Below are 24,545 nucleotides of genomic sequence, written 5' to 3'. Positions count from 1 at the left end.
ATGTAGTACTTGTAGCGGCTGCTGTACATGTGACTCATTAGTAATCATAGTATGTTTACCTCAGGCTAATACCGTGGGTGACCTCCCTGCTCCGACTCCGACGAGTCAGTGCTGTCCCACCAGAACAGACTTGACTATCATTGGTCGCTCTTGAGATGGCAGCAAACTACATGGCAACACCAGAGTTATACCTATAGATGCGGCTGCTCACGTTATCAAGTGTGCCGCATCGGAAGATTCCGGATTGAAATTTGGACTCCAAACCTTGATAACAATCTGCCATTCTCCATACTAGTCCTTGAGGTTTGCCATAGTAGTGCATCTTTTGATTATCATGGTTGACTGTGCCCTCAGAGTTACAGTGGGAGCTGATTTTCATTCTAGTTCACATCTTTTGTACCTGTCATATGGCAGAACAACAATCCCCAACCTCAACCACCACAGCACCGTGCCAGTGGCAAGCCTTTCTCACCAATGGGAGAATTGGTAAAGACATCAGTATGATCATGTGTATCTTCCAATGGAATGGGCATGATCATGGTCTTTCTCCAGAGCAGCTGGTGCATGGTGGAGATGATGAGGTTGACCTCATTGCAGAGCTGGCAAGTACCTCCCTTCTACGTCCTCAAGTTAATTGTTTATCTCAGTATTGTAGGCAAAATATTCTCGATGTGATGCGTTGGCTTGTGAATGACGCTCATCCTCATGATGTGTTATTTTTCCATTGTAAGTTATCTTTTCTAACCTTCGGATATAATTTCCGAATATCCTCATTGTCGTCTAGACTCGGGTCACAGAGGACAGGTTCCGGATATGGACGGGGACGAACTTGATGGACTTGATGAAGGTAAAGGGATAATCCTTTCTCTTTAGAACATCGTTAGATTTCATCATACACAGTTATATACCCTGTCGACTACAAGAAAGCCGGAATAATTGTTGATGACGTGAGGACTTTTTATTTTCAACCTGTTTATGCTTATGACTCCAATGCAGGAAATGCACCGCATCATGGTACACTTGTCGCACGATAGGACAAACGCACTGATCTGATAGATTTCACAGGTCAAATCGTTGCCAACAGGCTGCGGTCTGACTGACTGTAAGTGATAACTAACCCTTGCTGTTCGGAACTAATAGAACTCATTCATCCAGGCCGTCTTTGACGTGAGGTCGTTTCATAATGTGCCGGCCCATCTGACAAATCTCATTGATTCCCCTAGTCTTGTCACTCCGGAACGGCATGCCAGTGCTGGACCAGACAAAAAATTATGTATGGAACCTGGAGGCAGCGCTCAAAAACGTTGTGGTACGTATGTGCTTTGTTGTCTCTCTAAGATACATCTCTATCGCAAGCCTCTCTTCGTCTGTGGTAGATGGTAACCAGCCCTTGACCGTGATCATGTCCATTTCGAGCGTGCTGCGCATCCAATCGAGAGCGGCACATTCATCAGGTGTATACGGATCTACTTTCAGCACCTCTCGCTGTTTGCCTTTTCTTCTGCCTTCTGAACCACCCTGGACACTGTCAAGGTCGTCGAATACTAACAGCCCGGGTGTGATATAGTCGGAGATCTGGGACTCAGAATTTGTACGGGAAATAGTGCTGGTTTTGGCCATCTATAGGGCGCAGATGATGGCAATGCGAAGCTTCAGGCAGGTCTTCTCTGATTCTCTTTCACACTACACCTCATTTCTCACTAGGGACGCCCCATGCGATCTATGTTCTTCCCGATATTCTGCTCTGCGCAAGAACATGCTGTCCAAGCAGAGGAGCCCTTCGCTGAAATTCCAGACGACATGTCTTGTGCTACCTCGGCAAAGACGCCGTCATGCGCCTCGCTTGTGTCGCTAAGGGGGTCACCATCGAATCTGTGATACCGTCATCCCATTGCGAATTTTGCGTTATCGCAAAACACCCGTGCAATTTTCACCTGTCCGGATCAGAACGTGCATCTCGCATTCCCGACCTTGTTAATTACAACGTCTGTGGTCCAATCCCCACTGTCACTCCTCACAGTAAGCGTTATTTCACTCTCTTCCTGGATGATCACACGCACGCTCTTGACCTCGACAGGTGCACGGCGACAACCAAGGCTTGGTTCTTCCTCCGCGAGTTGCATCTATCCAGGCTGTCGTAGTTCCGTATGGTATCACAGCAAGGCCTGAATAATCCCTCTGGCCAAGGCCTGTGCAGATGCAGAAACTGATAGCTGCTCTTGGCGGGGGTGGGTTCTTGTTTCCAGGAGATGGACACACGCAAGGAATAATACCACAATCCATTATGCAGCAGCCTTTCCCCGCCCAGCCACCACCCCAGCCGCAGCCGCAAGCTCAGTTGCCCCAGCAGCACACAAACGCCAATCCAGCACAACTAATGCCGTACGACCCCCCACAAGACCTTTGCATGGAAAAACCCGTGGGGACCAAAACCCAGCACTTTGGTTCGCTGAGCAATGTTCTTAAGCTTATTTTTAATAGATGATATCTGCGAAACGGAGCCTGAAGACGAAGATGAAACATACCCCACCACCACCCGCCCAGGCCGCAACCGCAACCGCAGCCAGAAATGGTTCATCGTAAGCAGCAACGTTTGAAAAACATAGGAGTGTCCGTCATCCACTCATCCACCGTGACAATCTACTAATTCCTCCTTATTCCCAACAGTCTCCTGATCTCGTTCAACTCCCGCCAGGAATTATCGACATATCTCATGGTTTCCTCCAACTCCTGTTCCCTCCGTAACGCCATCAAGGTCAGCCAACACTTGTCTTCATCTGTCATTGTAATCGGCTCACGCTGCAACGCCGAACGGTGATTCTGAATTCGGTCCTGAGCCGTTTGCGTTGTGCTGTTCCATATCGCCTAAAATCTGTTAGTATTGGAATGGTATCTACAGTAGTAGGTGCCACATACGATCGCTGAGTCGCTGATAATTAACGGTCCTGGGATGTTCAACGATTCTGGGACGTTTAACAGTTCTGGGACGATCAACGGTTCTGGGACGATATGATCCAGTTGCTGGTGGGTGAGTCCGATACGATCAGGCAAGCTACTAGGTGGACCTTCAATAAGATACCTACCGCTGACCCTTGCACTTGAGGATTGTACTGATCGTTATGTAGGTTGAAAAAACCGTTTTGCTCCATGGTATGTAGTAGCACTTGATATTTGCTGGTACTAGCGCTCGTCGAGGCTGTATCGTAGTGGCAAGCGGAGCTGAGTTAGTATGTTTGCCTTCAAGCGGCCGGCGCCACTCAGACTCGCTGACTTTCTTTTTCAAAATCCGACTCGCGAGCCACAGCGCCCAGGCACATCCCTTCCTCTTGTTGATTTCGACATCGGTCCTAGCTGGGCAGGTCTTCTACCTATCAGCAACAGCCCTAACGAGACTCGTCAAATGAGTACATGGGTGGCCTACTATGCGCGTCCTTTGCTGAAATTAAGGACATTAGCTCTATTTTTGGTTTTTTCCTCCCGGCCCCGAAGGGAGTCTTGATTATGTAATCTTTTGGTGGGTCATCAGAAGTGATGTGACGTCCGTTGCTGACCAGATATCTTATACCTGAAGGACAAATGGTGGCCCTGGCTGCTCCTCCCTCGAAGGTTTGCTGCAAGAGAATGGGGTAAGCCTCTTACTGGACTCTGTGAGAATTTATACTTTCACCAGTTAGATACAGCTTGTTGCCTTTGAGCTCCGAAAAGACCTCAAGGAACTGCTGCAAGAAGCCGACGAGTTGAGTAGCAACATCGTCCTCGTTCTGTGCATCTGGGATGCCCTGGAAAAATTCCGTTTCAACAGGGTGCTCCACCCAAAGGACGGAGGATAGGCTGGTCCAGCTCTGTTGATTCACCGTCGGTTTGGCCTGACCCCAAGGCCAACTGAAAAGCCTCAAACATTTCAGTTATAGATGAGTCTTGTCGTCAACGATGACTGTCATTCTCTACAAGAAGCTGGATGTAAGCATTGTGGAGCTGGAGACAAAGCGAAGCCTCCAGATTATGTGGACAGGGATCCATAATAGAGAAGAGGCTTCATACCCGTTCCTGTTGCCGAAGACGAGCTCGGTCCATGATCTTGCTGATCACCTAGTGAACATCTTGACTTGCTCTGTCTCTTCCCAAGTGCGTATACATGAAACTCAGCTTCAATATCGTGGGACGTGGTGCAGGAGGAGATCCCTGCAGTCGGCTTCGTGAACAAATACGCTGGTCTCTTTTCTTTCAAGTGTGTTCATTTCACTCGGATCTAGTTGCAGGTTACTGACCGATTGATATCTAGTCACACGTACACGGACTACCTCGACGAGAAGGCCGCGACGTGCAATTACACTGGCCACATGGACAAGCGCGTCACATACCTTCCAACAGGTCTTCTTCCCCTACCTAGGTTGGTCGCGAAGGACCACGAATATACGACTCCTGGGCTGAGGTGAGTTTTCTCTTAGGTTCAGTCGAAACGCGTCCCCTTTCTTAATGTCTGTTTCAGTGCAATGCAAACGTGAGCATAAAGTAGACATGACTGATAGATGCAAATTTATAGTACGACAACAGGTTTCACGTTGGCCCGGTGCCGTTCACAAGAGCTTCCGGTCTCACACTGAGGCTGAGGAGTGGCTTGCGTTAACTGGACCAAGTGAGTAATTCAACGACTAATGGTGATGCTACTAAGTCTTGGAAGTCATATTACCAGCTTCTAGTATGGAATCTATATCGTCTAGTGGACCCAGCGTGTCATGGACCTTTAAGCCGAGAGTGGCAAGATCTACTCAAGAAAAAGCAGAGAGGCAACCACCAACCCTTGAAGGACGCGATCAGACTCCCATCGAGACACACACACCTGGACCTTCATCGGAGAGTATCATTCTTTCAGAGGAGCAAGATAATGTGCTTCGGAGGGTTGAGCACGGCGAGAATGTGTTTTTTCACCGGGTCTGCGGGTGCGTAATTCAAGCTGACCTACCTGCATCATTGATGACTCTGTCCAGGCACCGGTAAATCTGTTCTCTTACGGGAAATCATTCGAGCGCGTGGTGGGCGAGGCCACTCAGGTCTTGGTATAACGGCCTCAACGGGAATAGCATCAGTTAACACTGGCGGAACTACCGTGCATTCATGGGCGGGTATCGGGCTTGGTCTAGAAGATGGAAAGAAGCTTGGGGGTAAATTTCTTGGTCAGCCTAAGTTTGAACGGGTCAAGCAACGGTGGCAAAACGTTCAAACTCTCATAATAGATGAAGGTTCGCGGCACACGGTTTTTTATTATTGTCTTATGAGGAGGTTGATCGTGTCATTACACAGTATCCATGATTGACGGAAAGCTCTTTGATAAACTGGTATGGTGCTACCGAAGCATTGTAATCTCATGCTGTTGACACTACCTTTGAACAATAGGATGCCATTGCTCACATTGTAAGGCGATTAGACAAACCTTTTGGTGGAATACAGGTACGATCCAAACTCTTTCTTCTTAACTTATGGTTTCTGATGTGTTTGCAACCGCTAGTTGATACTTTCAGGAGACTTCTGCCAACTTCCTCCAGTGCCAGATCGTGGTAAGGACGGAATTCAAATACCATCCACGTTCGCATTTGAGGCGGAAAGTTGGAGTCGTTGCATCAAAACAGCCTATAGTGCTAACACAAGTTTTTCGGCAAAAAGAGCAAAGTGAGCGATACTTCGTGATTCCGCCTTCACTCGCCTACATAAATTTAGAATTTGTCGACATGCTCAATGCGATGTGTTTTGGAAAGTTGGATAAAGCTTCTTTTCAAGCTTTTTTCAGTCTTTCGCGCCCAGTCGTGTATGAGGATGGCATCAGGCCAACACAGCTGTACGGGATCTTTGTATGTTTGCGTTATTTTAGCCTCAAAACTTTCTATAGGTACCCTATTCGCTCAGAGGTTGATTTAGCAAACCAAAGAAAGCTTGCTTCACTGCCTGGCGATGGAATCAAATATTCGGCAACTGACTCACCTGGACGCGATTCGAATGACAATCTTGTAAATATCATAATAGGGACATAGTTGTAATTACCGCTTCTATCGCGACCTATTCAACTTGCAACTAACCTACGGCTCAACGCAGTGACTTGTCATGGTGTGCCCCGTGCATCGCTAATACCACCAACGGACCACTACTACTACTAAGTAAGCATCGGTATGGTAAACGGTTGTTCGGACTGACTCGGAAATTCCAGTTATGAGGCCTGATGCCTGCCAGTAAGGATCCAGCCCGTGATAATATCGATTCACAACTCTTGTTCGCACCGGACTCAGAAGTCGTGCAATGTGGCAGCTCTGGTGTCTGCAGCTTCCTGCGAATTAGTACTCCTACTACTAATTTATCACAGTGTACCGCGTCTGTAAAAACAAAGCGAAGAAGGAGTCTCCATCGACTAGTAGTAGTAAGTTGCACCAGGTTCTATAAGCATCTGTCATCACCTCACTAATACTAGTGCCTTTTTGCCGCCGTCTAGGTATACTAGTGCAGAATCTGTACTTTTCCATTCACCTACCGATCTTTGGCGTACTAAGCGGGTACATTTTCCTTTTTTGTCCAATTTGCGTCTTCACAGCCACTTCCAGATCTATCATTAGAATACGAGGGCCGTAACATTTGTCCACTTTGCTTGAATTGCCACGTAGAGCACTCATGGTTCCGAGTAGTTGGCCAACATATAAAAGGGCTGGGGTTGAGTTAAGTTTCTGTTCATCATCTCGCACTTCCACTTATTCCTTGTGTGTTTTTCAGCAAACCTTCTCTGGTCTCCCATCTTCCTCTTCATGTCGTACGCCGAGGACAGCATACCTCACGCCGAGGGCAGCGTGTCTCATAACGCTGAGGGTAGTATGTCCGAGTCAGTCATTCAAACTGAGGATCGGCAGAGCGGCAACGGCCTTCGGCGGCCTTCTGAACCACTAGGATCCCAAGTACAGTCATCGTTTGCGGAGGCTCGACAGAGACGGAAGATCACCGAACTGGAGAGTAAACTCGTGGTCTTGGAGTCGGGGCGTGTGGTAAAAGAGAGGTACGTGCCCTCGTTTTGTGTCTATTGCGTCTGCTTTATTCACTGTTTGTTAGGCAGTCAAATTACTATTTGGCCCAAGGACGAGGCCTCAGGCGTATTGTGGCTTTATTCGACAGTATCGAGGATCTTGTCAATGAAAATGATAGGAGATACGATGACGACGGCGACGAGGATGCTACTATCGAGTAAGCTGTTCCCCCTTTCTCTACGGTGAACCTCACTGGTTTTATGTAGCCAAGATCGTTTGTCTACAGGGTACTGTATTCTAACGAGGACCTTGCCGTGGTTTCTGAAGACCTCTTCGGACATAGATCATGATGATTATATGCGTATGTTAAAGGCGGTGTGCATGCTTTTCCGACTAATGCTTGGCTTTATCATATTGAGTCTTTATCTAGCTCAGGCAGGGGGCTGACGGTGCCCGAGGCGATGATACAGCGAAGCTCAAGACTCTTATTTCAGACTGGGTCAATCGCGAGCTCAAGCCGAATCCCCCCGTTGATTCTGACGATAAAAATTACCGCGGATTCACCAGTGACGCATGCGGGAGGTTACTCTGTCCGGCTGAACTTGACTGGAACAACCCAGCATATGTAGCGTACTCAGTATCCTGCATGACACTAACTTGTTTACTAGAGTTAAGGCAGGGATTCGAGATCGATCCGAGGGCCATATTGTGACAGACCTCTCTTTTCCAGCCTTTGTGTATGAAAAGTACACCGCCAATGCGGACAATTTAGAAGAAGGTCTTTTTAAGGGCAAAATTTTACTGCAGGTTCGTGGCAGTCGAGTCACGGTTGCCCGAAACCAATCTCACTGTTGTCTGCAGGGCTACAAAGCTATATTCACATCTCCGTCTTCAGCAAAAGACGTCGAGGGCGACGGTGACGGCGCAGATGTCATCGCCAACAACCGATGCGCTAAAAAGTCATCCTGCGGAATAAAAGTCAAGAAACACGTCGCGCAAATCATCAAGATGGATAAAGTCACACCTCGCTCGATTGCATATGTCGCCTGTCAAGTAAGTCATCATGATAGTGTGTTTCAATCCACCGTAAATGACCAATACACTGGCAGGTACGATTTGCACTTTCTTCAGTTACCTCTTGGCGGTCCGTTGACGGTGACTTCGACTATATTCAATTCTGGCGGTCCATCGTGGACTTCTTTGAGAAGCCCCCTGGTCAAGAAGCGCAACGCAGAGTCAATAAACTCCTTGAGTGGTGGACAAGGTGCGGTATTTACAGTAATTTCAATCAGCCCGGAGTAATGTTATGTTGTTTAGGAAGGTTTTTGGAAGCAGTCGCCGCGAGGATCTTAGCAACACGGTGAAGGCCAACATGTCCGTCAATGCCCTCGCAAGGCAGAGGGCACAGCTCGATGACACTGGTTTCGATTCAAACTAGGCATATATCGTATACTACAATGTTGCTTCCAAGCTACCTTACTCTTGTACTTTGGCGTGAATAATAACATGATTTGTCACACTTCATATTTGGCTTGTGAGACATCCTGAAGGAACTAGCAATATCGCACTGTTACCATTATCCAGCAATAACGGAAGACTGATAGACCTCATCAACAAATATGAATGATCCCCAGGAGACGATTCAACTGACATTTTCCGGATCCGCCTGCGTGTTTTGAATTGGCTGAATGGAGGGAGTATCAAGTGACCACGGCGTTCTGTGTTTTCTAGTGGTCCTTGCGCAAACGTTGCCCAGAAAATGTGGACTCAAAAGACGAAAATGACTGATAAGATATGTTGTATTTGATGTCCGCTGATGTCATATTGAACCATGTGACAAGTTGATTGGTCGTCGGCTTGGTGAGCATATTTGGCTTACTTCAACAAGGCATATCTTCTTCACACGCTTTTCTAACTGATTGACGGTGGAACATTCTTGTACATCTGAAGAATTGACGTTGACAATTGAAGTGGGACTTAGATTCATGGTCAATCGCTCTGGAGAACACATTCTCGCCGCCTGCAAGTGACTACTAGCCTTCGTTATCCCATGGAAATCGACATGCTATCGAGAGAAATCAGACATTTCGGCAGATGCTGTTGAAGTCCGGAATAGGTCACGAAACGTACTATGCCTCCCTCGGGAGAACAAATCCTCACACTCTGCAAGTCACTAACCTTCGCTCTTAGCTTCGGGACCGTGGACCTCCCTTCTGATGTCAGGCATCTCACAAGAGGGTGCTGAGGCTCGAGGTATGTCGCGAAACTTACGGTTGTCTCCTCGGGAGATCATGTCCTCGTCCTCTGCAAGTCACTAACCTTCGCTCTTAGCTTCGGGACCGTGGACCTCCCTTCTGATGTCAGGCATCTCACAAGAGGGTGCTGAGGCTCGAGGTATGTCGCGAAACTTACGGTTGTCTCCTCGGGAGATCATGTCCTCGTCCTCTGCAAGTCACTAACCTTCACTCTTAGCTTCGGGACCGTGGACCTCCCTTCTGATGTGAGGCATCTCACAAGAGGGTGCTGAGGCTCGAGGTATGTCGCGAAACTTACGGTTGTCTCCTTGGGAGATCATGTCCTCGTCCTCTGCAAGTCACTAACCTTCGCTCTTAGCTTCGGGACCGTGGACCTCCCTTCCGATATCAGGCATCTCACAAGAGGGTGCTGAGGTTCAAGGTATGTCGCGAAACTTACGGTTGTCTCCTCGGGAGATCATGTCCTCGTCCTCTGCAAGTCACTAACCTTCGCTCTTAGCTTCGGGACCGTGGACCTCCCTTCTGATGTCAGGCATCTCACAAGAGGGTGCTGAGGCTCGACGCAGGCCGCGAAACTTATAGTTTCCTCCTCGGGAGATCACGTCTTCATCCTTTACAACTTATTAACCTTCGCTTTTAGCTTCGGGACCGTGGACCTCCCTTCTGATGTGAGGCATCTCACAAGAGGGTGCTGAGGCTCGACGCAGGCCGCGAAACTTATAGTTTCCCCCTCGGGAGATCATGTTTTCATCCTTTACAACTCGCTAACCTTAGCTCTTAGCTTCGGGACCGTGGACCTCCCTTCCGATATCAGGCATCTCACAGGAGGGTGCTGAGGTTCGAGGCAGGTCGTGAAACTTACGGTTGTCTCCTCGGGAGATCATGTCCTCGTCCTCTGCAAGTCACTAACCTTCGCTCTTAGCTTCAGGACCGTGGACTTCCCTTCCGATATCAGGCATTTCACAAGAGGGTGCTGAGGTTCGAGGTATGTCGCGAAACTTACGGTTGTCTCCTCGGGAGATCATGTCCTCGTCCTCTGCAAGTCACTAACCTTCGCTCTTAGCTTCGGGACCGTGGACCTCCCTTCCGATATCAGGCATCTCACAAGAGGGTGCTGAGGTTCGAGGTATGTCGCGAAACTTACGGTTGTCCCCTCGGGAGATCATGTCCTCGTCCTCTGCAAGTCACTAACCTTCGCTCTTAGCTTCGGGACCGTGGACCTCCCTTCTGATGTCAGGCATCTCACAAGAGGGTGCTGAGGCTCGACGCAGGCCGCGAAACTTATAGTTTCCCCCTCGGGAGATCACATCTTCATCCTTTACAACTTATTAACCTTCGCTTTTAGCTTCGACACGGTGGTCCCTCCTTCTGATGTGGCGTTGTTGACCCATCTAGTTTGACTGTCGGCTTTGGTCCCACCGTCACTTATACCTTGAGTTCGAGATATGTTTGAATCTATTTCCGATCGTAAAATTTTGTAGGAAAATCAGGGAATATCCTTTCCTTTATATGGCCAAACATGACAATGTGATCCTCGATAGCATAATTATGGAGGTTCTTGTGATTATGTACTATATAATGTCATATATGCCTTTTTCGTTTCTGCACCAGTTCACTGATGGCTGGGTTGTCATATACCCGTCAACGAATCGTCGTGTCGAGGATCGAGTACAGTCGTTGCATGACGGAGCGACTCGGCTCGTTAGATGGGGGTGGCCGGGCGCGGGCGACCACTGATGCTGATCGGAATGCTAGAATCGAGACTACCGTATTTGCGGCCCACACACATTGGCTACAATTTTCTATTTATGTTGCGCATAATGGTCGCTCTCGGGCACGAATTCACAGGCAAAAGCAACAAAAGCTTGATCTTCTTGGTGCACAGTACTGGAAACGCTCCCTTCCTGACGGGGATCAACGTTCAACAATCAAGACGCACCATAGACATGCAGATACTTTGTACTAGTCTACAGTGAGCCGTAAGGTGAGCGGCCATGAGACGTACATAAGACTTGGGCCTGAAAGTTTGTTGGAGGGGTGTGATACTCGCTTGATATCTCGGTAAGGCTTGACAAATATTGGACGTATGTAGCCAGTGCAGTCGGTTATTACTGGTTGCGAGCATTCTTGCTGAAACGGTGATGGCGAAGGTGTCTTGGGCGTCTATGGAGACGAAGAAGGTTAGCGCGTGGTGAAGTAACATAAAAACACACAATACACGCACCTCTGAAAGACGCCCACAATTTCTCGGCCGTGCTCAACACCATCAAGGTCCAGTAAAATGTCACAGATCATTCCAAGCCCCACACCCATTCGAACTTTTGAAGATCATGAGGGGCACATAATCGCAGATGTAGTGTTCCCTGATAAACGACGAATGATTACGGGTTCATACGACAAGACACTTCGTCTTTGGGACTTGGAGACAGGTGTTGTGTTGAAGAAGATGGAAGGGTATAGGGGTTGGGTGCTGGCATTGGCGGTGTCCCGAGATGGTCAAATAATAGCAAGTGGTGATACAACGGGAGAGGTCTTCGCCTGGCACGGTGAAACTGGCGAATCCATCGTACAATCCATCAAAGCCCACCGCACAGACATCACCTCGGTTGATTTTTCCCCGGATGGTATGGTACTGACCACTGGTTCAAGTGACCACACGGTGAAGTTTTCGTGTACCAAAACTTGGCAGATGCAAGGAGAACCAATCAAGTGTGGCAGTTTTGTCAACTGCGTTCGATATTCGCCTTCTGGTGAACTTCTTGCCATCGCAACAAATGAAGATATCCAAATTTATAATCCAGGCACAAAGGAACGTGTCGCATATTTGACAACTACATCATGGAACATGTCACTCGCGTGGACGCCCGATGGCACACGCCTTCTCTCAGGAGGCTACAAAACTAAGGACAATATATGGGAGTGGGACACATCAACCTGGCAGCAAGTCGGTCATCCCTGGGAAGGCCACACTGATTATATCAACGCCATTGCTATTCATCCCGGTGGCACCCTCGTCGCTTCTGCATCTCGTGACAGGCATGTCCGTCTCTGGCGACTCTTAGATCAACGAACCATTGCCATCTTCCAGCATTCATCCATCCTGAGATGTGTCACGTTCTCTGTGGACGGCAAGTACATCCTCAGCGGGGTGAAGACAATAAGATCTCAGAATGGGCAGTAGAGCATTCAAAGGTGAGTTTCCATTTCTGACCCTCATCACGCAATTAGAGCATCCTTCGTGCAGATCCTTGATATCACAACAGCCTGCGATGCATGTCTGACTGGGGACTTGTCTATCGCTGAAGATCTCCTCACCCAAGAGATTCACACCAAAGCCGACGACTTTACTTCATATGCCAATCGTTCATTTGTTATGGCCCGGAAGCACAACTTGGACCACGCCCTTGAGGATGCAGTCAAGGTGAGATGGAGCCATCCATCATTGTCTTCTTGCGAAAGGCTAACTTTCATCCGTGACATAGTCAGTCAACATTAGGCCATCGTTGATGGGCTTTATCTCAAAAGGCATCGCCCTCTGCGGAAAAGGTCACATCCGAGAAGCAAGGGTAGCATTCGACGTTGCATCGATGTTCACGAATCAAGATTCAGAAACCAAACAACTTCTTCTCTTGATCAAGGTACATTTAATTCGTCTCTCATGCTCTCTGCCTCATCTAGTATTCCAGGCCATCGCACTCTTCAACGCAGATCAACACGAGGAAGCAATGCTGCTCATCCAAGACCTGGCCGCCGCTTGTCCGAATGTCGATCCTCTCCCGCGTCGTGTCGTGGAAGTAAGTGTCATGTGGCCACACTCGGTCATCCCCCCCTGATCTTTGCAACTCGCACAATAGACATATCTACGTGTTCAACTCGGGATCAAAGCTTTTGATGGCGCGCATCACGACGAAGCCGCTGATCACTTCACTGCCGCTGTTAACTCAGACGCTTTCTCATTGAAATACATTCATCTTGTATACCCGGACTTGACTGTGGTACGTCAACGTGATGCAAATATAATGCTTTTCATAACCTAGTACTTTGTGCAGCTCTTCGGCTGGGATCTCGAGTCCTTGTTGCTCACTACACACCAGAAACGGTGCCAGGCATTCCTTTCGGCAGGTAAACTCGACGAAGCCCTCGAAGCACACAAATACATGATGGATGCCATCGACGACATTGCGCAAGCCAGCTGTCTCGATTGGTCCAACGGCAAGTCTTCTGTCATGTCACCCAAGACTATCATGCTCACCCGCGTGTCACTCAGAGTTCAAGGAGAACTGCAGCACGCTTGCTGCGCACAATGACGATATTTTTGGTGTATGTACCTTTTTCCTCACCTCCTTCGCTACTGATCATTATGCAGGTGGAGATCCCGGGACAAGAACAAGATGGCTATGATGCAGAACCCAATTTCTTCCAAGGAATGCATCAAGTGCGTGCAACAGCACATCTTTCTGTTCTCTCGCTCATAATTCATCACAGCATTCTCAGATTTCCAGGCCAAGACTTCAACAGCGCCCTGGGCGCCTCAAAAGGCTCAGGCTCGCTATGACGAGGAGGCCTCAGGAAGCTCCTGCACCTGCACCACCCACCGCCTCACCACCAGTCGCTGTCACTACCACCATCAAAACTCACCTACGACACCTATTCACCCGGTCACCCCATCGTGCAACGACGCCCGTTGTCGATGTTCCATTCGCGAAGGCTAAGGAGGTGGGTCAGGTCGATTATTATCAGCGTATCTTGGTTGTCTGATGCGTATATCTACAGCGTAATGCTGCTGCGGGTGCTCCTGGCAAGGACCCAGACATCGTACCTGATGAATATCTCGACGCCGTTGAACCAGACCCTGATACGCAACAGCGACAGCAACCAAACCAGCAAGCAGTAGCAGTACATATAGACCCTGGCGAACATGGAGGCGGGAAGTCCTGTGTCTGCTGTTAGCACGTTTCGATGTCCCTCGGACATTTTGGTTCTACTATCACTTGCGTTGTGACATTTACGCGGACAGCTCTCATTTTATCGATGGGTAATGAATATCCTTCAGAATTTTTACAACGAGCATATTCATACAATCAAACCTCCTGTAGCTAGATGAATATATACGTTTAGAGGGCATATAAGGAACCTATATTGTGATGCGCAGCACTCGCAACTGATAAAATGAGGGTGAACTGCGTTCACATACTTGACTGTGGAAAAGCAATGACTCATTGCACAAGTTCTAGTAGGCCACATCGTCGTGAAAGCATTGTCGATGGATTATCTCTCTCTGGACAGAAGACTTGTTTCACTAATACCCCAACCGCTCTGCACTTCGCTCCTCGGACTTTACTCTCAGCTTCTATTTGAGACTTTGACTCTTGCAAGAATCCGAATACGCCGGGCCGTCAGCGTAAACCTCTCTAATGGACCAACTATGCATGCGTCGTTTCTTAGTAGCGTGTCGTTAGTAGATTGAGGTGCTGGATCCCGAGGGGGTTCGTGTTCTGCAGGTGCTAGCATGCAATCACATACTCAGGGCTGAAGAAGATACTCGCGTTCGAAGGATCAGCGTTTCTTTGTTTCCTCATCATCGTCTCCCGATCAATCATCTGCACGGCCCTCGGGCCTGAACTGAATGAATATCATAGTTGCGGACGCTTTGAGGGTGAGCATATTACTAGCACATTGAATGAGAACAACTCACGTCGAACACTAGTTTGAGGTGATGGCTGACAGTTTTATCATTTCCGAAGAATGATTAACATTAATGATTACTGGGGCATTGTGATCGCCATGGTGAGCGGGCAGGTGGAGTCCGGGAATGCCAGTGAACGTGAATGATGAGTAAGGTATAGTGGGAGCAGTCGCGGTGGATAATATCGTTTGCTGGCGTGCGTCGAGACTGAGGAAATGAAAGTAAATCAAGACAAGCCCTTGAGTTGTTGTCTGGACTTAATGAGAAGAGTGCTTGGGTGGGAGGCGTCGCGTTCTGATTGTGAGTGAGAAGGTCTTAAATTAACGCGAGTGAGACATACACAACGATGATGATGCGGCCTGCTAGCTATTTAGCACATCCTTGGTCAAAGCTTGGATCCTAGACTCATCGTGTACTCCCCTGACGGCCTTGCTGTCGTGCTATCGGACTTCAAGTGAACGTTCAAGGTTTCGGGCTAATAGTTGTCCTCCACCTCCCTGACAATTGAAAGGGACCTCATTCACAGCCCTCATAACGGCAAGCACATCGAAACTGTATCATAGAACCACACGTCGAGTCCCAAAACCGTCCATTTCCGCTGTTCTTAAATGAATTTGTCAAGACAATGATGAGACGATCATAGCAGTAGAACCTCCCAACGGTCGATGATAGGGAGCTGATACAGAATCTGCGGCATCCTGGCTCTTCCTTAGACCAATATGTAAATATGCGGGCAACGGAAGTAATCATATATCATTACATCTTGTGATTCGATGACTTCGATAGTATGTGGCGATATACGTGACAATGCGACAAGACTTGTGTAGTTTTCTCTAAGAAAAATGAACATTAGTTGCTTAATCGTGGTGATGCGGAAAGTTCGCTGACATTTCATTTCATCTAGCTCGATACCAGTGAGCCGGGCCATCCTTCCCCATCGCCTCCTTCAAAGCCTTATAATTTGCCTCTGGCGGCGCGTGGGTTGACATCCGTTCTCCAACAGTAATAGGATCGTCACAGGCGAGGGCAATGCACAGGAAATGTTTGCCCTTGGGAGTTTTTATTCGACGAACTCTGGCGTAGGAGAGAACGCCCGCCGCTGCCATAACATTCCTCGGAACAGCGCTACGGATGTTATACGAGCCTTCTGGTGTCTGAGCGGGCGGATAGCCCAGATCGAGGGCTTTTTGGTGCAACCAGCCCTCAGTTATCAGATATCCGAAGTACTTTACCATGACTGTGATTGAGGAAGCGTCAGAATATAGAATACAGACAGTTCCGTTGCAACTCCATGCTCTTACCTTGAATCTGTTGTACGATGAGGTGACCTCTGAGCTCCAAGGACCAAGAAGCTGATGCAGGGCCGATGCCATATGGTTGAATCGCGGGAGTGCGTTGAAAAGTTTGAAAACGCAATTATCCGAAAGCGGATAATTTAACCCCTACACGCGGGAGCAACTCCCAGGCCACGACAAATCCAGAACGGACGATTTGAGAGATCGACATTAACGAGTGTCTAACGAACCTCTCAGTCGTTTACTAGGCTCTCTCGCAGGTTTCCAATGCCAGTAGATGCCAGTAACTGATGCTTATGGTGTCACTTAGTAAGTCTGCATGCACTCGGTAGAGTTTCGAGCTTTCGATGTGACAGCACAGAGTGAATGGACTCGGATATTGGACAGCGTCAATTCGTCAATTCGTGGCATTCCTTGATGATTTTCTCGATACAACAAGATATAGTAGGAACTGACCACAGGGGGAAGCTTATAAAGGATCCTCGGCATCCTGGCCCTTCCTCCAAGTCAGACTAATATAGGTACACACGAATAATGGAAAGAAAATAATAATCATATGCGCTAATATACCCCCATGTCTCGGAATTCGAAAGCCTGAGCAGTATGTAGTAACTGTATAGGTGGCAATACAATGAGACTTTGATGGTTTCCCTAAGAGAGATAAACATCTGTCGCGTCCCTTGGTAATGTGGAAAGCTCACCGACGTTTCGTTTCAAATAGCTCGATACCAGTGAGGCGGTCCATCCTTTCCCAGCGCCTCCTTCAAAGCCTTATATTTTGCCTCCGGCGGCGGGCGGGTTGACATTCGTTCTCCAACAGTAATAGGATCGTCACAGGCGAGGGCAATGCATCAGAAATATTTGCCCTTGGGAGTCTTTATTCGACGAACTCTGGCGTAGGAGAGAACGCCCGTCGCTGCCATGACATCTATCGACGCAAGGCTGATGATATCATCCGAGTCTTCGGGTGTCTTGGCGGGTGGATAGCCCACATCAAGGGCTCGTTGGTGTAGCCAGCTATCGCTCACCAAATATCCATAGTATTTTACCATGACTGTTATGCATGAAGAAGCATTAGAATACAGACAGTTCCGACAGCTGTGTGCTCTCACCTTGTATGATATCCATAACAGTGTTTGATTTCAACTTCGGGTATTTTTATATGGAGTGTCATGTGACAAGGCACGTGCAGCATTTGTACCTGCCTGTGGGCCAGTGGCAAGTGGTGCATCGTATTCTTCATCAGTCAGACGCGCGTGGACAGTACTGTTGAGGAAGGTGGGACTCGTAGGGAGCCGCGGCATTCTTGCTGGAATGGTGATGGTGAACTGTCTCGTGTCTTGGGCGTCTATGGCCCGGAAACGAAGTGAAGCAAAAATCCACATATAGAGAAAGACGCCCACAATTCCTCGACCGTACTCAATACCATCAACCTTCAGTGAAATGTCGCAGCTCATTCCAAGCACCATACCCCTTCGAAATTTTGAAGACCATGAGGAGACTGTAAACGCAGTTGCAGTGTTCCCTCATAAGCGACGAATGATAACGGGCTCGGACGACAAGACACTTAATCTTTGGGACTTGCAGACAGGTGTTGTGTTGAAGAAGATGGAGGGGCATAGCAGGGAGGTACTGGCATTGGCAATATCATCGGATGGGCAAATAATAGCAAGCGGTGATAGAAATGGAGAAATCATCACCTGGCACGGTGAAACTGGTGCCAGGTGAATCCATCGGTCAACTCATCAAAGCCCACTCCTATATTATCACCTCGGTGGATTTCTCTCCGGATGGTACAGCGCTGGCCACTGGTTCATACGACTACACCGTAAGTTTTGGTGTACCAACACGTGGTAGATGCAAGGGGAACCAATGATCCAGTGCAGTGGTTATGTCTGCTGCGTTCGATATTCGCCTTCTGGTGAACTTCTTGCCATCGCGACGGAAAAAAATATCCAAATTTATGATCCAGGCACAAGGGAACATGTCGCATATTTGGAGGATCCATCCAGCTGGTCACTCGCGTGGACTCCCTATGGCACACGCCTTCTTTAGCAGGCATTCCTACCATACAAGAGTAGGACGCATTAACCTGGCAGCAGGTCGGTCAACCCTACCAAGGCCACACTAATGCCATCAACGCCATTGCCATCCATCCCGCTGGCACCCTTGTCGCTTCTGCATCTGATGACAAGCATGTTCGTCTCTGGCGGCTCTCAGATCGACGAACCATTGCCATCTTTCAGCATTCATCCAGTTTGACGTGTGTCAAGTTCTCTGTGGATGGCAAGTACGTCCTCAGCGGAGGTTATGACAACAAGATCTCAGAGTGGGAAGTACCTTCAAAGGCGAGTTTCCGTCCTTGGCTCTCATAATGCAATTCGAGCACTTTCATGCAGATCCTGGACATCACGACGACCCGTGATGCATGTGTTACCGGAGACTTGTCTACCGCTGAAGAGCTACTCGCGCAAGAGATCTACACCGATGCCAACGACTATGCTTCCTATGCCCATCGTTCATTTGTTCTAGCCCGAAAACACGTCTGGGACCTCGCCCTTAATGATGCCATCAAGGTGAGATGGACTGACCCATCATGACCCACATGGCTAACTTTCATCCGCAACATAGTCTATCAGCATTCGGCCCTCGTTGATAGGCTACATCTCTAAAGGCATTGCCCTCTGCGGAAAAGGTCACTTCTGGGAAGCAAGAATAGCATTTGATGTCGCATCGATGTTCACGAACCAAGATTCAGAAATCAATCATTTTCTTCTCTTGATCAAGGTAAATTTAATTCATTTCGCATGCACCTTGCTTCACTCCGTATTTCAGGCCATTGCACTCTTTAATGCAGATCAACATGAGGAAGCAATACTGCTGATCAAAGAACTTGCTGTCGCCTGTCCGAATGTCGATCCTCTCGCACGTCGTGTTGTGGAAGTAAGTATCATGGGCTACGTTCGGTCATCAAAGCTGATCTTTGTCGCTCACCCATTAGACATATTTACGCGTTCACCTCGGAATCAAAGCCTTGGATGGTGCGCGTCACGACGAAGCTGCTGATCACTTCACTACCGCTGTCAACTCAAGGGTTTTCTCATCGAAAAGCATTCACTTGATATACGAGGACTTGACCGTGGTGCGTCAAAATGATGCATGTATATGATTGTCATGACCTAGCACTTTTTCCAGCTCTTTGGCTGGGACCTCGAGTCATTGTTGCTCACTACACACCAGAAACGGTGTCAGGCATTCCTCTCGGGAGGTAAACCCGATGAAGCCCTTAACGCACACAAATACATGATGGACGCCATCGACGAAACTGCGAAGGCCAGCTGTCTCGATTGGTCCAATGGCAAGTCTTTACTGATGACACCCGAGGGCATCATATTTACTCGCATTTCACTTAGACTTCATGGAGCAATGTAATGCACTTGCTGCGCAAGATGACCGTATTCTTGGTGTATGTACCTCCTTTCTTGCCTCTTTTGCTACTGAACGTTATGCAGGCGGAGATTCCGGGCCAATATGAGGATGGCTACGATGCAGAACCTAATTTTTTCCACGGATTGCATCAAGTGCGTGCAAGAGCGGATTTTCTTTTCTCTCTCACATCGTTCATTATAGCTTTCTCAAATTCCCCAGCCACGACTTCAACAGCGTCCTGGGCGCCTCAAAAGACTCAGGCTTGCTATGACGAGGTGGCCTCAATCAGCTTCTGCACCTGCACCTGCACCACCCACCACCTCACCACAAGTCGACATCATCACCACCTTCAAAACTCACCTACGACACCTGTTCACCCAGCCTCCCCCTCATGCATCGCCGCCTGTTGTCGAAGTTCCATTCGCAAAGGCTAAAGAGGTGCGTCGGGTCGATTTTTATTGCTATATCTTAGGTTTCTAATGCATAGACCTACAGCGTAATGTTGCTGCGGGTGCTCCTGGCAAGAACCCGGACATCGTACCTGATGAATATCTCGATACTGCTGAACCAGATCCTGATACGCAACAGCAACAGCAACAGCAACCACACCAGCAAGCAGTAGCAGTACATACTGACCCTGGCGAACATGGAGGCAGGAAGTCCTATATCTGCTGCTAGCGCGTCTTGTCAACGTGCCTCGGATATATTGGTTCTACTATCACTTATGTTGTGACACGTACGTGGACGGCCCTTATTTTATCGATAGGCAATGACCATCCTTTAGATTATTTCGTGTTATCATCTATGATTGATTATCATAATCAGACTCGTATCCTCCATATGTACAACTTGGTTTGTACATAGCAAATAGATCATGATACCTTTGGGCATCACCCGAAGACAATGCTCTGAATTCGCCCGGATTGCTCTGCACGGACAAGGAATTGGAGGACCACCTCCATGACGAGGCGATTCAGGGGACACTTCCGAAGACTTGCGCCCCCCATAGTACTCACTGCCAGCTGACGCGTGACAACACATATTGACATATACTATTGAGGATGACAGCTTTGCTGAGGTCACTAATCGAAAGTGGGTGTTCAATTATACAGCGCGACATTTGTGCCCAACATGGCGTTGGCGTGGTATCTCTTCGTATAGAATGATGGCCTTGTCAACTTCATGAGTTTTGGTCAAGCGATGGCAGCGGGTTTAGATTGAAAGGGCCAACCAATATTTGCAAACTGGCCACCCTTGGAGCATAAAGAAACAGATTCACGACCAAGTTCTGTGTCCCAAGGGCAGCACTTCGCCGAAATTGGATGCCATCATCAGATGCATCCGTCAGAAGTTTGTCGTATTCGCTGATCACATTATCAGCGTTGCTCAAACCGATACTAAAGAAGTAATTTCCTTCCGGACGGAGGGCAGTAGCATAAAGTTCATGGATGTTGACAGCTGCGCACTCCTTCGTGCGGCTCGAAGCGATTAAACGATAGAGAACTCTTGATCTGGATAGCCCTGCAGACGCAATGCAAGGGGGTCGTGGAATAAACAGAATGCAGCCATGTCTTGAAGATCCTTGTGAATATAACCTTTCAGGCAGGCGCGCGCGAGGGTGTTAAGTGCAGCTGAACCGGCTGTGAATGTCCCACAGCATCATTCAAATGAGAGATACTCTTGCTGGCCATTTATTCGCAAAAACGTGCCTGGCCTGAATCTGTGCACCGACTAGTGTCGTGATCAATAAATGAACACAACGAGGGTTCTGTCAGTAACAGCTGAAGCAGAGTAGCACCACTTGTATCAAACGTGCGCCCTCTTTATTTCGGTAAGCATTCACAAAAGCAGCCTTTAGTGCAAGGTAAGGTTGGACACCAGGAACGCGAGGGAAGGATAGATCTATGACTAGTAGATATACATTAAGGAGACATGATGATTCAGGCTTACCGACCATTTCTCCATTGCCTAACATTCGACGGAGCTGAAACGGTACACCATAACTTGAGTGATACATTGAGCGATCTATGAAGCATGAATATGATGCCGATTTTGGAACAACTCATCGTGAACTCCCCTGACGGCTTTTCTGCAGTCCTGAATCCTGATCATACTGAGTCGTGCTATCAGAGTTCAAGTGAACGTTCAAACGTTTGAGGTTTCGGGCTATGTCCTCCACCTCCCTGGGAATTGAAAGGGACCTCATTCACAGCCCTCATAGCGGCAAGCACATCAAAAGTGTATCATGAAACCGCACATCGAGTCCCCAAACTGTCCGTTCCCTCCGTTGTTAAATAAATTTGTCAACACAATAATATGAGACGAACATGACAGCAAACCTCCTAATGGTCAATGATAGGGAGCTAATACAGAATTTGTGGCATCCTGGCTCTTCCTTAGCCCAATATGTAAATACGCGGACAACGGAAGTAAGATAATCATACATCATTAGATCCTATGATTCGATGACTTCGATGGCATGTGGCGATATACGTGACAATGCGACGAGACTTGCGTATTTTTCTCTAAGAAAAATGAACATTAGTTGCTTCAAGTAGCGATGCGGAAAGTTCACTGACATTTCATTTCATCTAGCTCGATACCAGTGAGCCGGGCCATCCTTCCCCATCGCCTCCTTCAAAGCCTTATAATTTGCCTCTGGCGGCGCGTGGGTTGACATCCGTTCTCCAACAGTAATAGGATCGTCACAGGCGAGGGCAATGCACCAGAAATGTTTGCCCTTGGGAGTTTTTATTCGACGGACTCTGGCGTAGGAGAGAACACCCGCCGCTGCCATAACATTCAAGGGAACCATGCAAAGGAGATTATGCGAGTCTTCTGGTGTCTGAGCGGGCGGATAGCCCAGATCAAGGGCTTTTTGGTGCAACCAGCCCTCAGTTATCAGATATCCGAAGTATTTTACCATGACTATGATTGAAGAAGCGTTAGAATATAGAATACAGACAGTTCTGATGCAAGTATACGCTCTGACCTTGGGTCTATGATGATGTTTGTTTTCGACCCAACGGTGTGGCAGCCCTTTTATATTAAGTGTCATGTGACAAGGCACGTGCCTCCATATGGGAGACTGTGGCCCAGTCATTGCAAATTGACTGGATTGAACTGATGCATAATCACCGTGCAGCGTATTGTGTTCCTCTTTTATCCATCTAGTTCAACGTTGAAAGGACTAATCTTTTTGTTTCCTCTCTTGGGATTACTTGCCACGTCATGATTTGTCCGAACCGCGAGAATGATGAGAGACTTGAGCAAGGTCAAAATTTATTGTTCACTGTAAATACTGCACAATGAAGTAAAATTTTCCGCAAGACATTGGAGTCCATACGACGTATATTAATTCATATTGGTCGCTGTCATTCGCCGCATCTCATACCACCACCCATTCACAATGGCCCTGATCAATCATTGCCGTGCAAAACTCGCTTGGAGACGTCCTATGCATTCTCTCGCACATTCAATTCCCGCAATATGGAGTTTTATTGGTACCCACTGTGGTGCCAGACACTCTTCAATCTTGTGGCAGATGAGCCAAATTTGATCATAGCGCCTCAATTTCCAGTTTGGATCGTAGAGCACAACGACCGACTCGAAGGTGCAGATGATGGTGACGATCCTGCAGAGGTAGAGGAGATCAAACAGACGCTCGAGGGAGATCAGGCTGTTGCATGCGGTATGCAAGTCCCAGGTGATGACATCAAAGAAGATGTCGGAGACCATGAGCCTGACTCGGAGGTCGGGGACATTTCTTTTGCACCAACCGTCCCGGAAAAGGATGCTAGGAGCGTTCTGGTGGATTTTGCGGTTGTTAGTCTGACAGCAGTGCCTCGGTCAGAGGAAAGGCTTCGTTATGGAGGGTGGCGGATAACGGCAGCAAACACTTGCCTTCTCGTGGAAGTGAAAAGATTTGCGAGCAGGAGTCTGATAAAGAACGAGCTGGATGCGGAGATTAAGGGGTATATTCAGGAGGCTAGGTCCGATTTGATGGTACAAGCAGGATATATTTTTCTCCAAGATAAAACCAAAGATTCTGTCATGGCCATCGCCGCAGCAGGTAAGTAATCCACACCATATATCTGAATTACATACCTTGACCTTGCATCATCATCATATTGTAGGTCCTTATTGGAGCGGTGCCACAATTCATCGCGATAACGTCGAAGCCATTATGGATTCTCTGTCAAGCGATGATCCGAGCTATCGACCTCCTGGCGAACAACTCTCTGATAAGCCGCCGAAGTGGAACAAGATTCTTCGCCTTGATGGCACATCATCCACAGCAGCTTCGGAAGCCCGCTTTCGTACCATTTGCAAGAAGATGAGGGAAATGAGAGATCAAAAAACGAACGCCAATTAACGTGATGTTTACTGGGCAGTGGGGAGCGTTGTTGTGAACTTGGGCTTTGAATTATTATTTTTTGACTAGAACTTCTCCGTTGTGATTCGCGAAGATGATACTCATTTATTCCAAACGACAGTAATACGGACCAACTAGTGGAGGAAAAGCGAGCTCAGTAAGTCGTTGTGACAGTGGATGGACGTGCCTCTCCGTTTCCCAGATCATTTCGAAATGTGAACCGCGTAGTGAATATTTTGGATGCAGCACAATTATCATGTGAAAGATCTCGGTTCGCATCAAGGGTATCGTTCGATCGAAGGTCCGCCTGAGTAGTTAGGTCAAAGCGTCCATCTATGAAGAGGCTGCATGCTCGAGCAGAAAGGCAAACAGGCATGTTAGCTATGCAGTCCATAGTCTTTCAAAACGTGATCATGGTGTTTCTCACCATCATAACCAGCTTGACCGTACAATGAAAAGCGTGCGCTCATACTGACCGGCAAGTACGATAGCCATTGGAATGTCGTA

General features: G+C 48.1%; 9 protein-coding genes across 9 annotated transcripts; 5 read left to right on the top strand and 4 right to left on the bottom strand.

Annotated features, from left to right (window-relative positions):
- Positions 1 to 1,269: 1,269 nt before the first annotated feature.
- Positions 1,270 to 1,620, bottom strand: F5891DRAFT_1184656 (uncharacterized protein; the record flags this gene model as incomplete). The annotated part of the gene is made up of 1 exon (XM_041366465.1): positions 1,270 to 1,620. One exon carries the CDS (start codon positions 1,618 to 1,620, stop codon positions 1,270 to 1,272), a length of 351 nt encoding a protein of 116 aa, XP_041230016.1.
- A 212-nt stretch (positions 1,621 to 1,832) lies between these two features.
- Positions 1,833 to 2,745, top strand: F5891DRAFT_1207470 (uncharacterized protein; the record flags this gene model as incomplete). The annotated part of the gene is made up of 4 exons (XM_041369066.1): positions 1,833 to 2,137; positions 2,188 to 2,444; positions 2,482 to 2,579; positions 2,668 to 2,745. The coding sequence occupies 4 exons, from the start codon at positions 1,833 to 1,835 to the stop codon at positions 2,743 to 2,745; spliced, it is 738 nt and encodes a 245-aa protein (XP_041230015.1).
- Positions 2,746 to 4,986: 2,241 nt separating this feature from the next.
- On the bottom strand, positions 4,987 to 5,145 carry F5891DRAFT_891446 (uncharacterized protein; the record flags this gene model as incomplete). Its single annotated transcript, XM_041373301.1, has 1 exon — positions 4,987 to 5,145. A coding segment is annotated over one exon (159 nt), but the record flags the coding sequence as incomplete, so codon positions are not given.
- A 566-nt stretch (positions 5,146 to 5,711) lies between these two features.
- On the top strand, positions 5,712 to 5,993 carry F5891DRAFT_922615 (uncharacterized protein; the record flags this gene model as incomplete). Its single annotated transcript, XM_041373810.1, has 2 exons — positions 5,712 to 5,833; positions 5,885 to 5,993. Coding segments are annotated over 2 exons (231 nt in total), but the record flags the coding sequence as incomplete, so codon positions are not given.
- A 792-nt stretch (positions 5,994 to 6,785) lies between these two features.
- On the top strand, positions 6,786 to 8,436 carry F5891DRAFT_1207465 (uncharacterized protein; the record flags this gene model as incomplete). The annotated part of the gene is made up of 8 exons (XM_041369065.1): positions 6,786 to 7,030; positions 7,084 to 7,215; positions 7,265 to 7,373; positions 7,429 to 7,628; positions 7,667 to 7,805; positions 7,860 to 8,051; positions 8,108 to 8,262; positions 8,316 to 8,436. 8 exons carry the CDS (start codon positions 6,786 to 6,788, stop codon positions 8,434 to 8,436), a joined length of 1,293 nt encoding a protein of 430 aa, XP_041230012.1.
- Positions 8,437 to 13,613: 5,177 nt separating this feature from the next.
- F5891DRAFT_1171057 (uncharacterized protein) lies at positions 13,614 to 14,378 on the top strand (the record flags this gene model as incomplete). Its single annotated transcript, XM_041365527.1, has 3 exons — positions 13,614 to 13,688; positions 13,739 to 13,969; positions 14,027 to 14,378. The coding sequence occupies 3 exons, from the start codon at positions 13,614 to 13,616 to the stop codon at positions 14,201 to 14,203; spliced, it is 483 nt and encodes a 160-aa protein (XP_041230011.1). The 3' UTR covers positions 14,204 to 14,378.
- A 1,457-nt stretch (positions 14,379 to 15,835) lies between these two features.
- F5891DRAFT_977289 (uncharacterized protein) lies at positions 15,836 to 16,312 on the bottom strand (the record flags this gene model as incomplete). Its single annotated transcript, XM_041376688.1, has 2 exons — positions 15,836 to 16,165; positions 16,241 to 16,312. The coding sequence occupies 2 exons, from the start codon at positions 16,310 to 16,312 to the stop codon at positions 15,836 to 15,838; spliced, it is 402 nt and encodes a 133-aa protein (XP_041230010.1).
- A 5,938-nt stretch (positions 16,313 to 22,250) lies between these two features.
- F5891DRAFT_1171055 (uncharacterized protein) lies at positions 22,251 to 22,678 on the bottom strand (the record flags this gene model as incomplete). Its single annotated transcript, XM_041365526.1, has 2 exons — positions 22,656 to 22,678; positions 22,251 to 22,591 (listed from the first exon to the last, which is right to left on the bottom strand). Exon 2 carries the CDS (start codon positions 22,587 to 22,589, stop codon positions 22,251 to 22,253), a length of 339 nt encoding a protein of 112 aa, XP_041230009.1. The 5' UTR covers positions 22,590 to 22,591; positions 22,656 to 22,678.
- A 298-nt stretch (positions 22,679 to 22,976) lies between these two features.
- F5891DRAFT_44779 (uncharacterized protein) lies at positions 22,977 to 24,091 on the top strand. Its single transcript, XM_041371866.1, has 2 exons — positions 22,977 to 23,735; positions 23,800 to 24,091. Exons 1-2 carry the CDS (start codon positions 23,153 to 23,155, stop codon positions 24,036 to 24,038), a joined length of 822 nt encoding a protein of 273 aa, XP_041230008.1. The 5' UTR covers positions 22,977 to 23,152; the 3' UTR covers positions 24,039 to 24,091.
- The last annotated feature ends 454 nt before the right edge of the window (positions 24,092 to 24,545 follow it).

Source organism: Suillus fuscotomentosus (assembly GCF_016647785.1).
Source record: "Suillus fuscotomentosus strain FC203 chromosome Unknown F5891scaffold_10, whole genome shotgun sequence".
NCBI lineage: Eukaryota > Fungi > Basidiomycota > Agaricomycetes > Boletales > Suillaceae > Suillus > Suillus fuscotomentosus.
The sequence above is the reverse complement of the archived record's forward strand: the minus strand, read 5'-3'. Positions and strand labels throughout refer to the sequence as shown.

Excerpts from the sequence above, each read along its gene's own strand:
- F5891DRAFT_44779 (XM_041371866.1), top strand. The coding sequence starts at position 23,153 with ATGGAGTTTTATTGGTACCCACTGTGGTGCCAGACACTCTTCAATCTT. Across the intron at positions 23,736-23,799 it reads CATGGCCATCGCCGCAGCAG|GTCCTTATTGGAGCGGTGCC; the intron begins GTAAGTAATCCA and ends ATCATATTGTAG.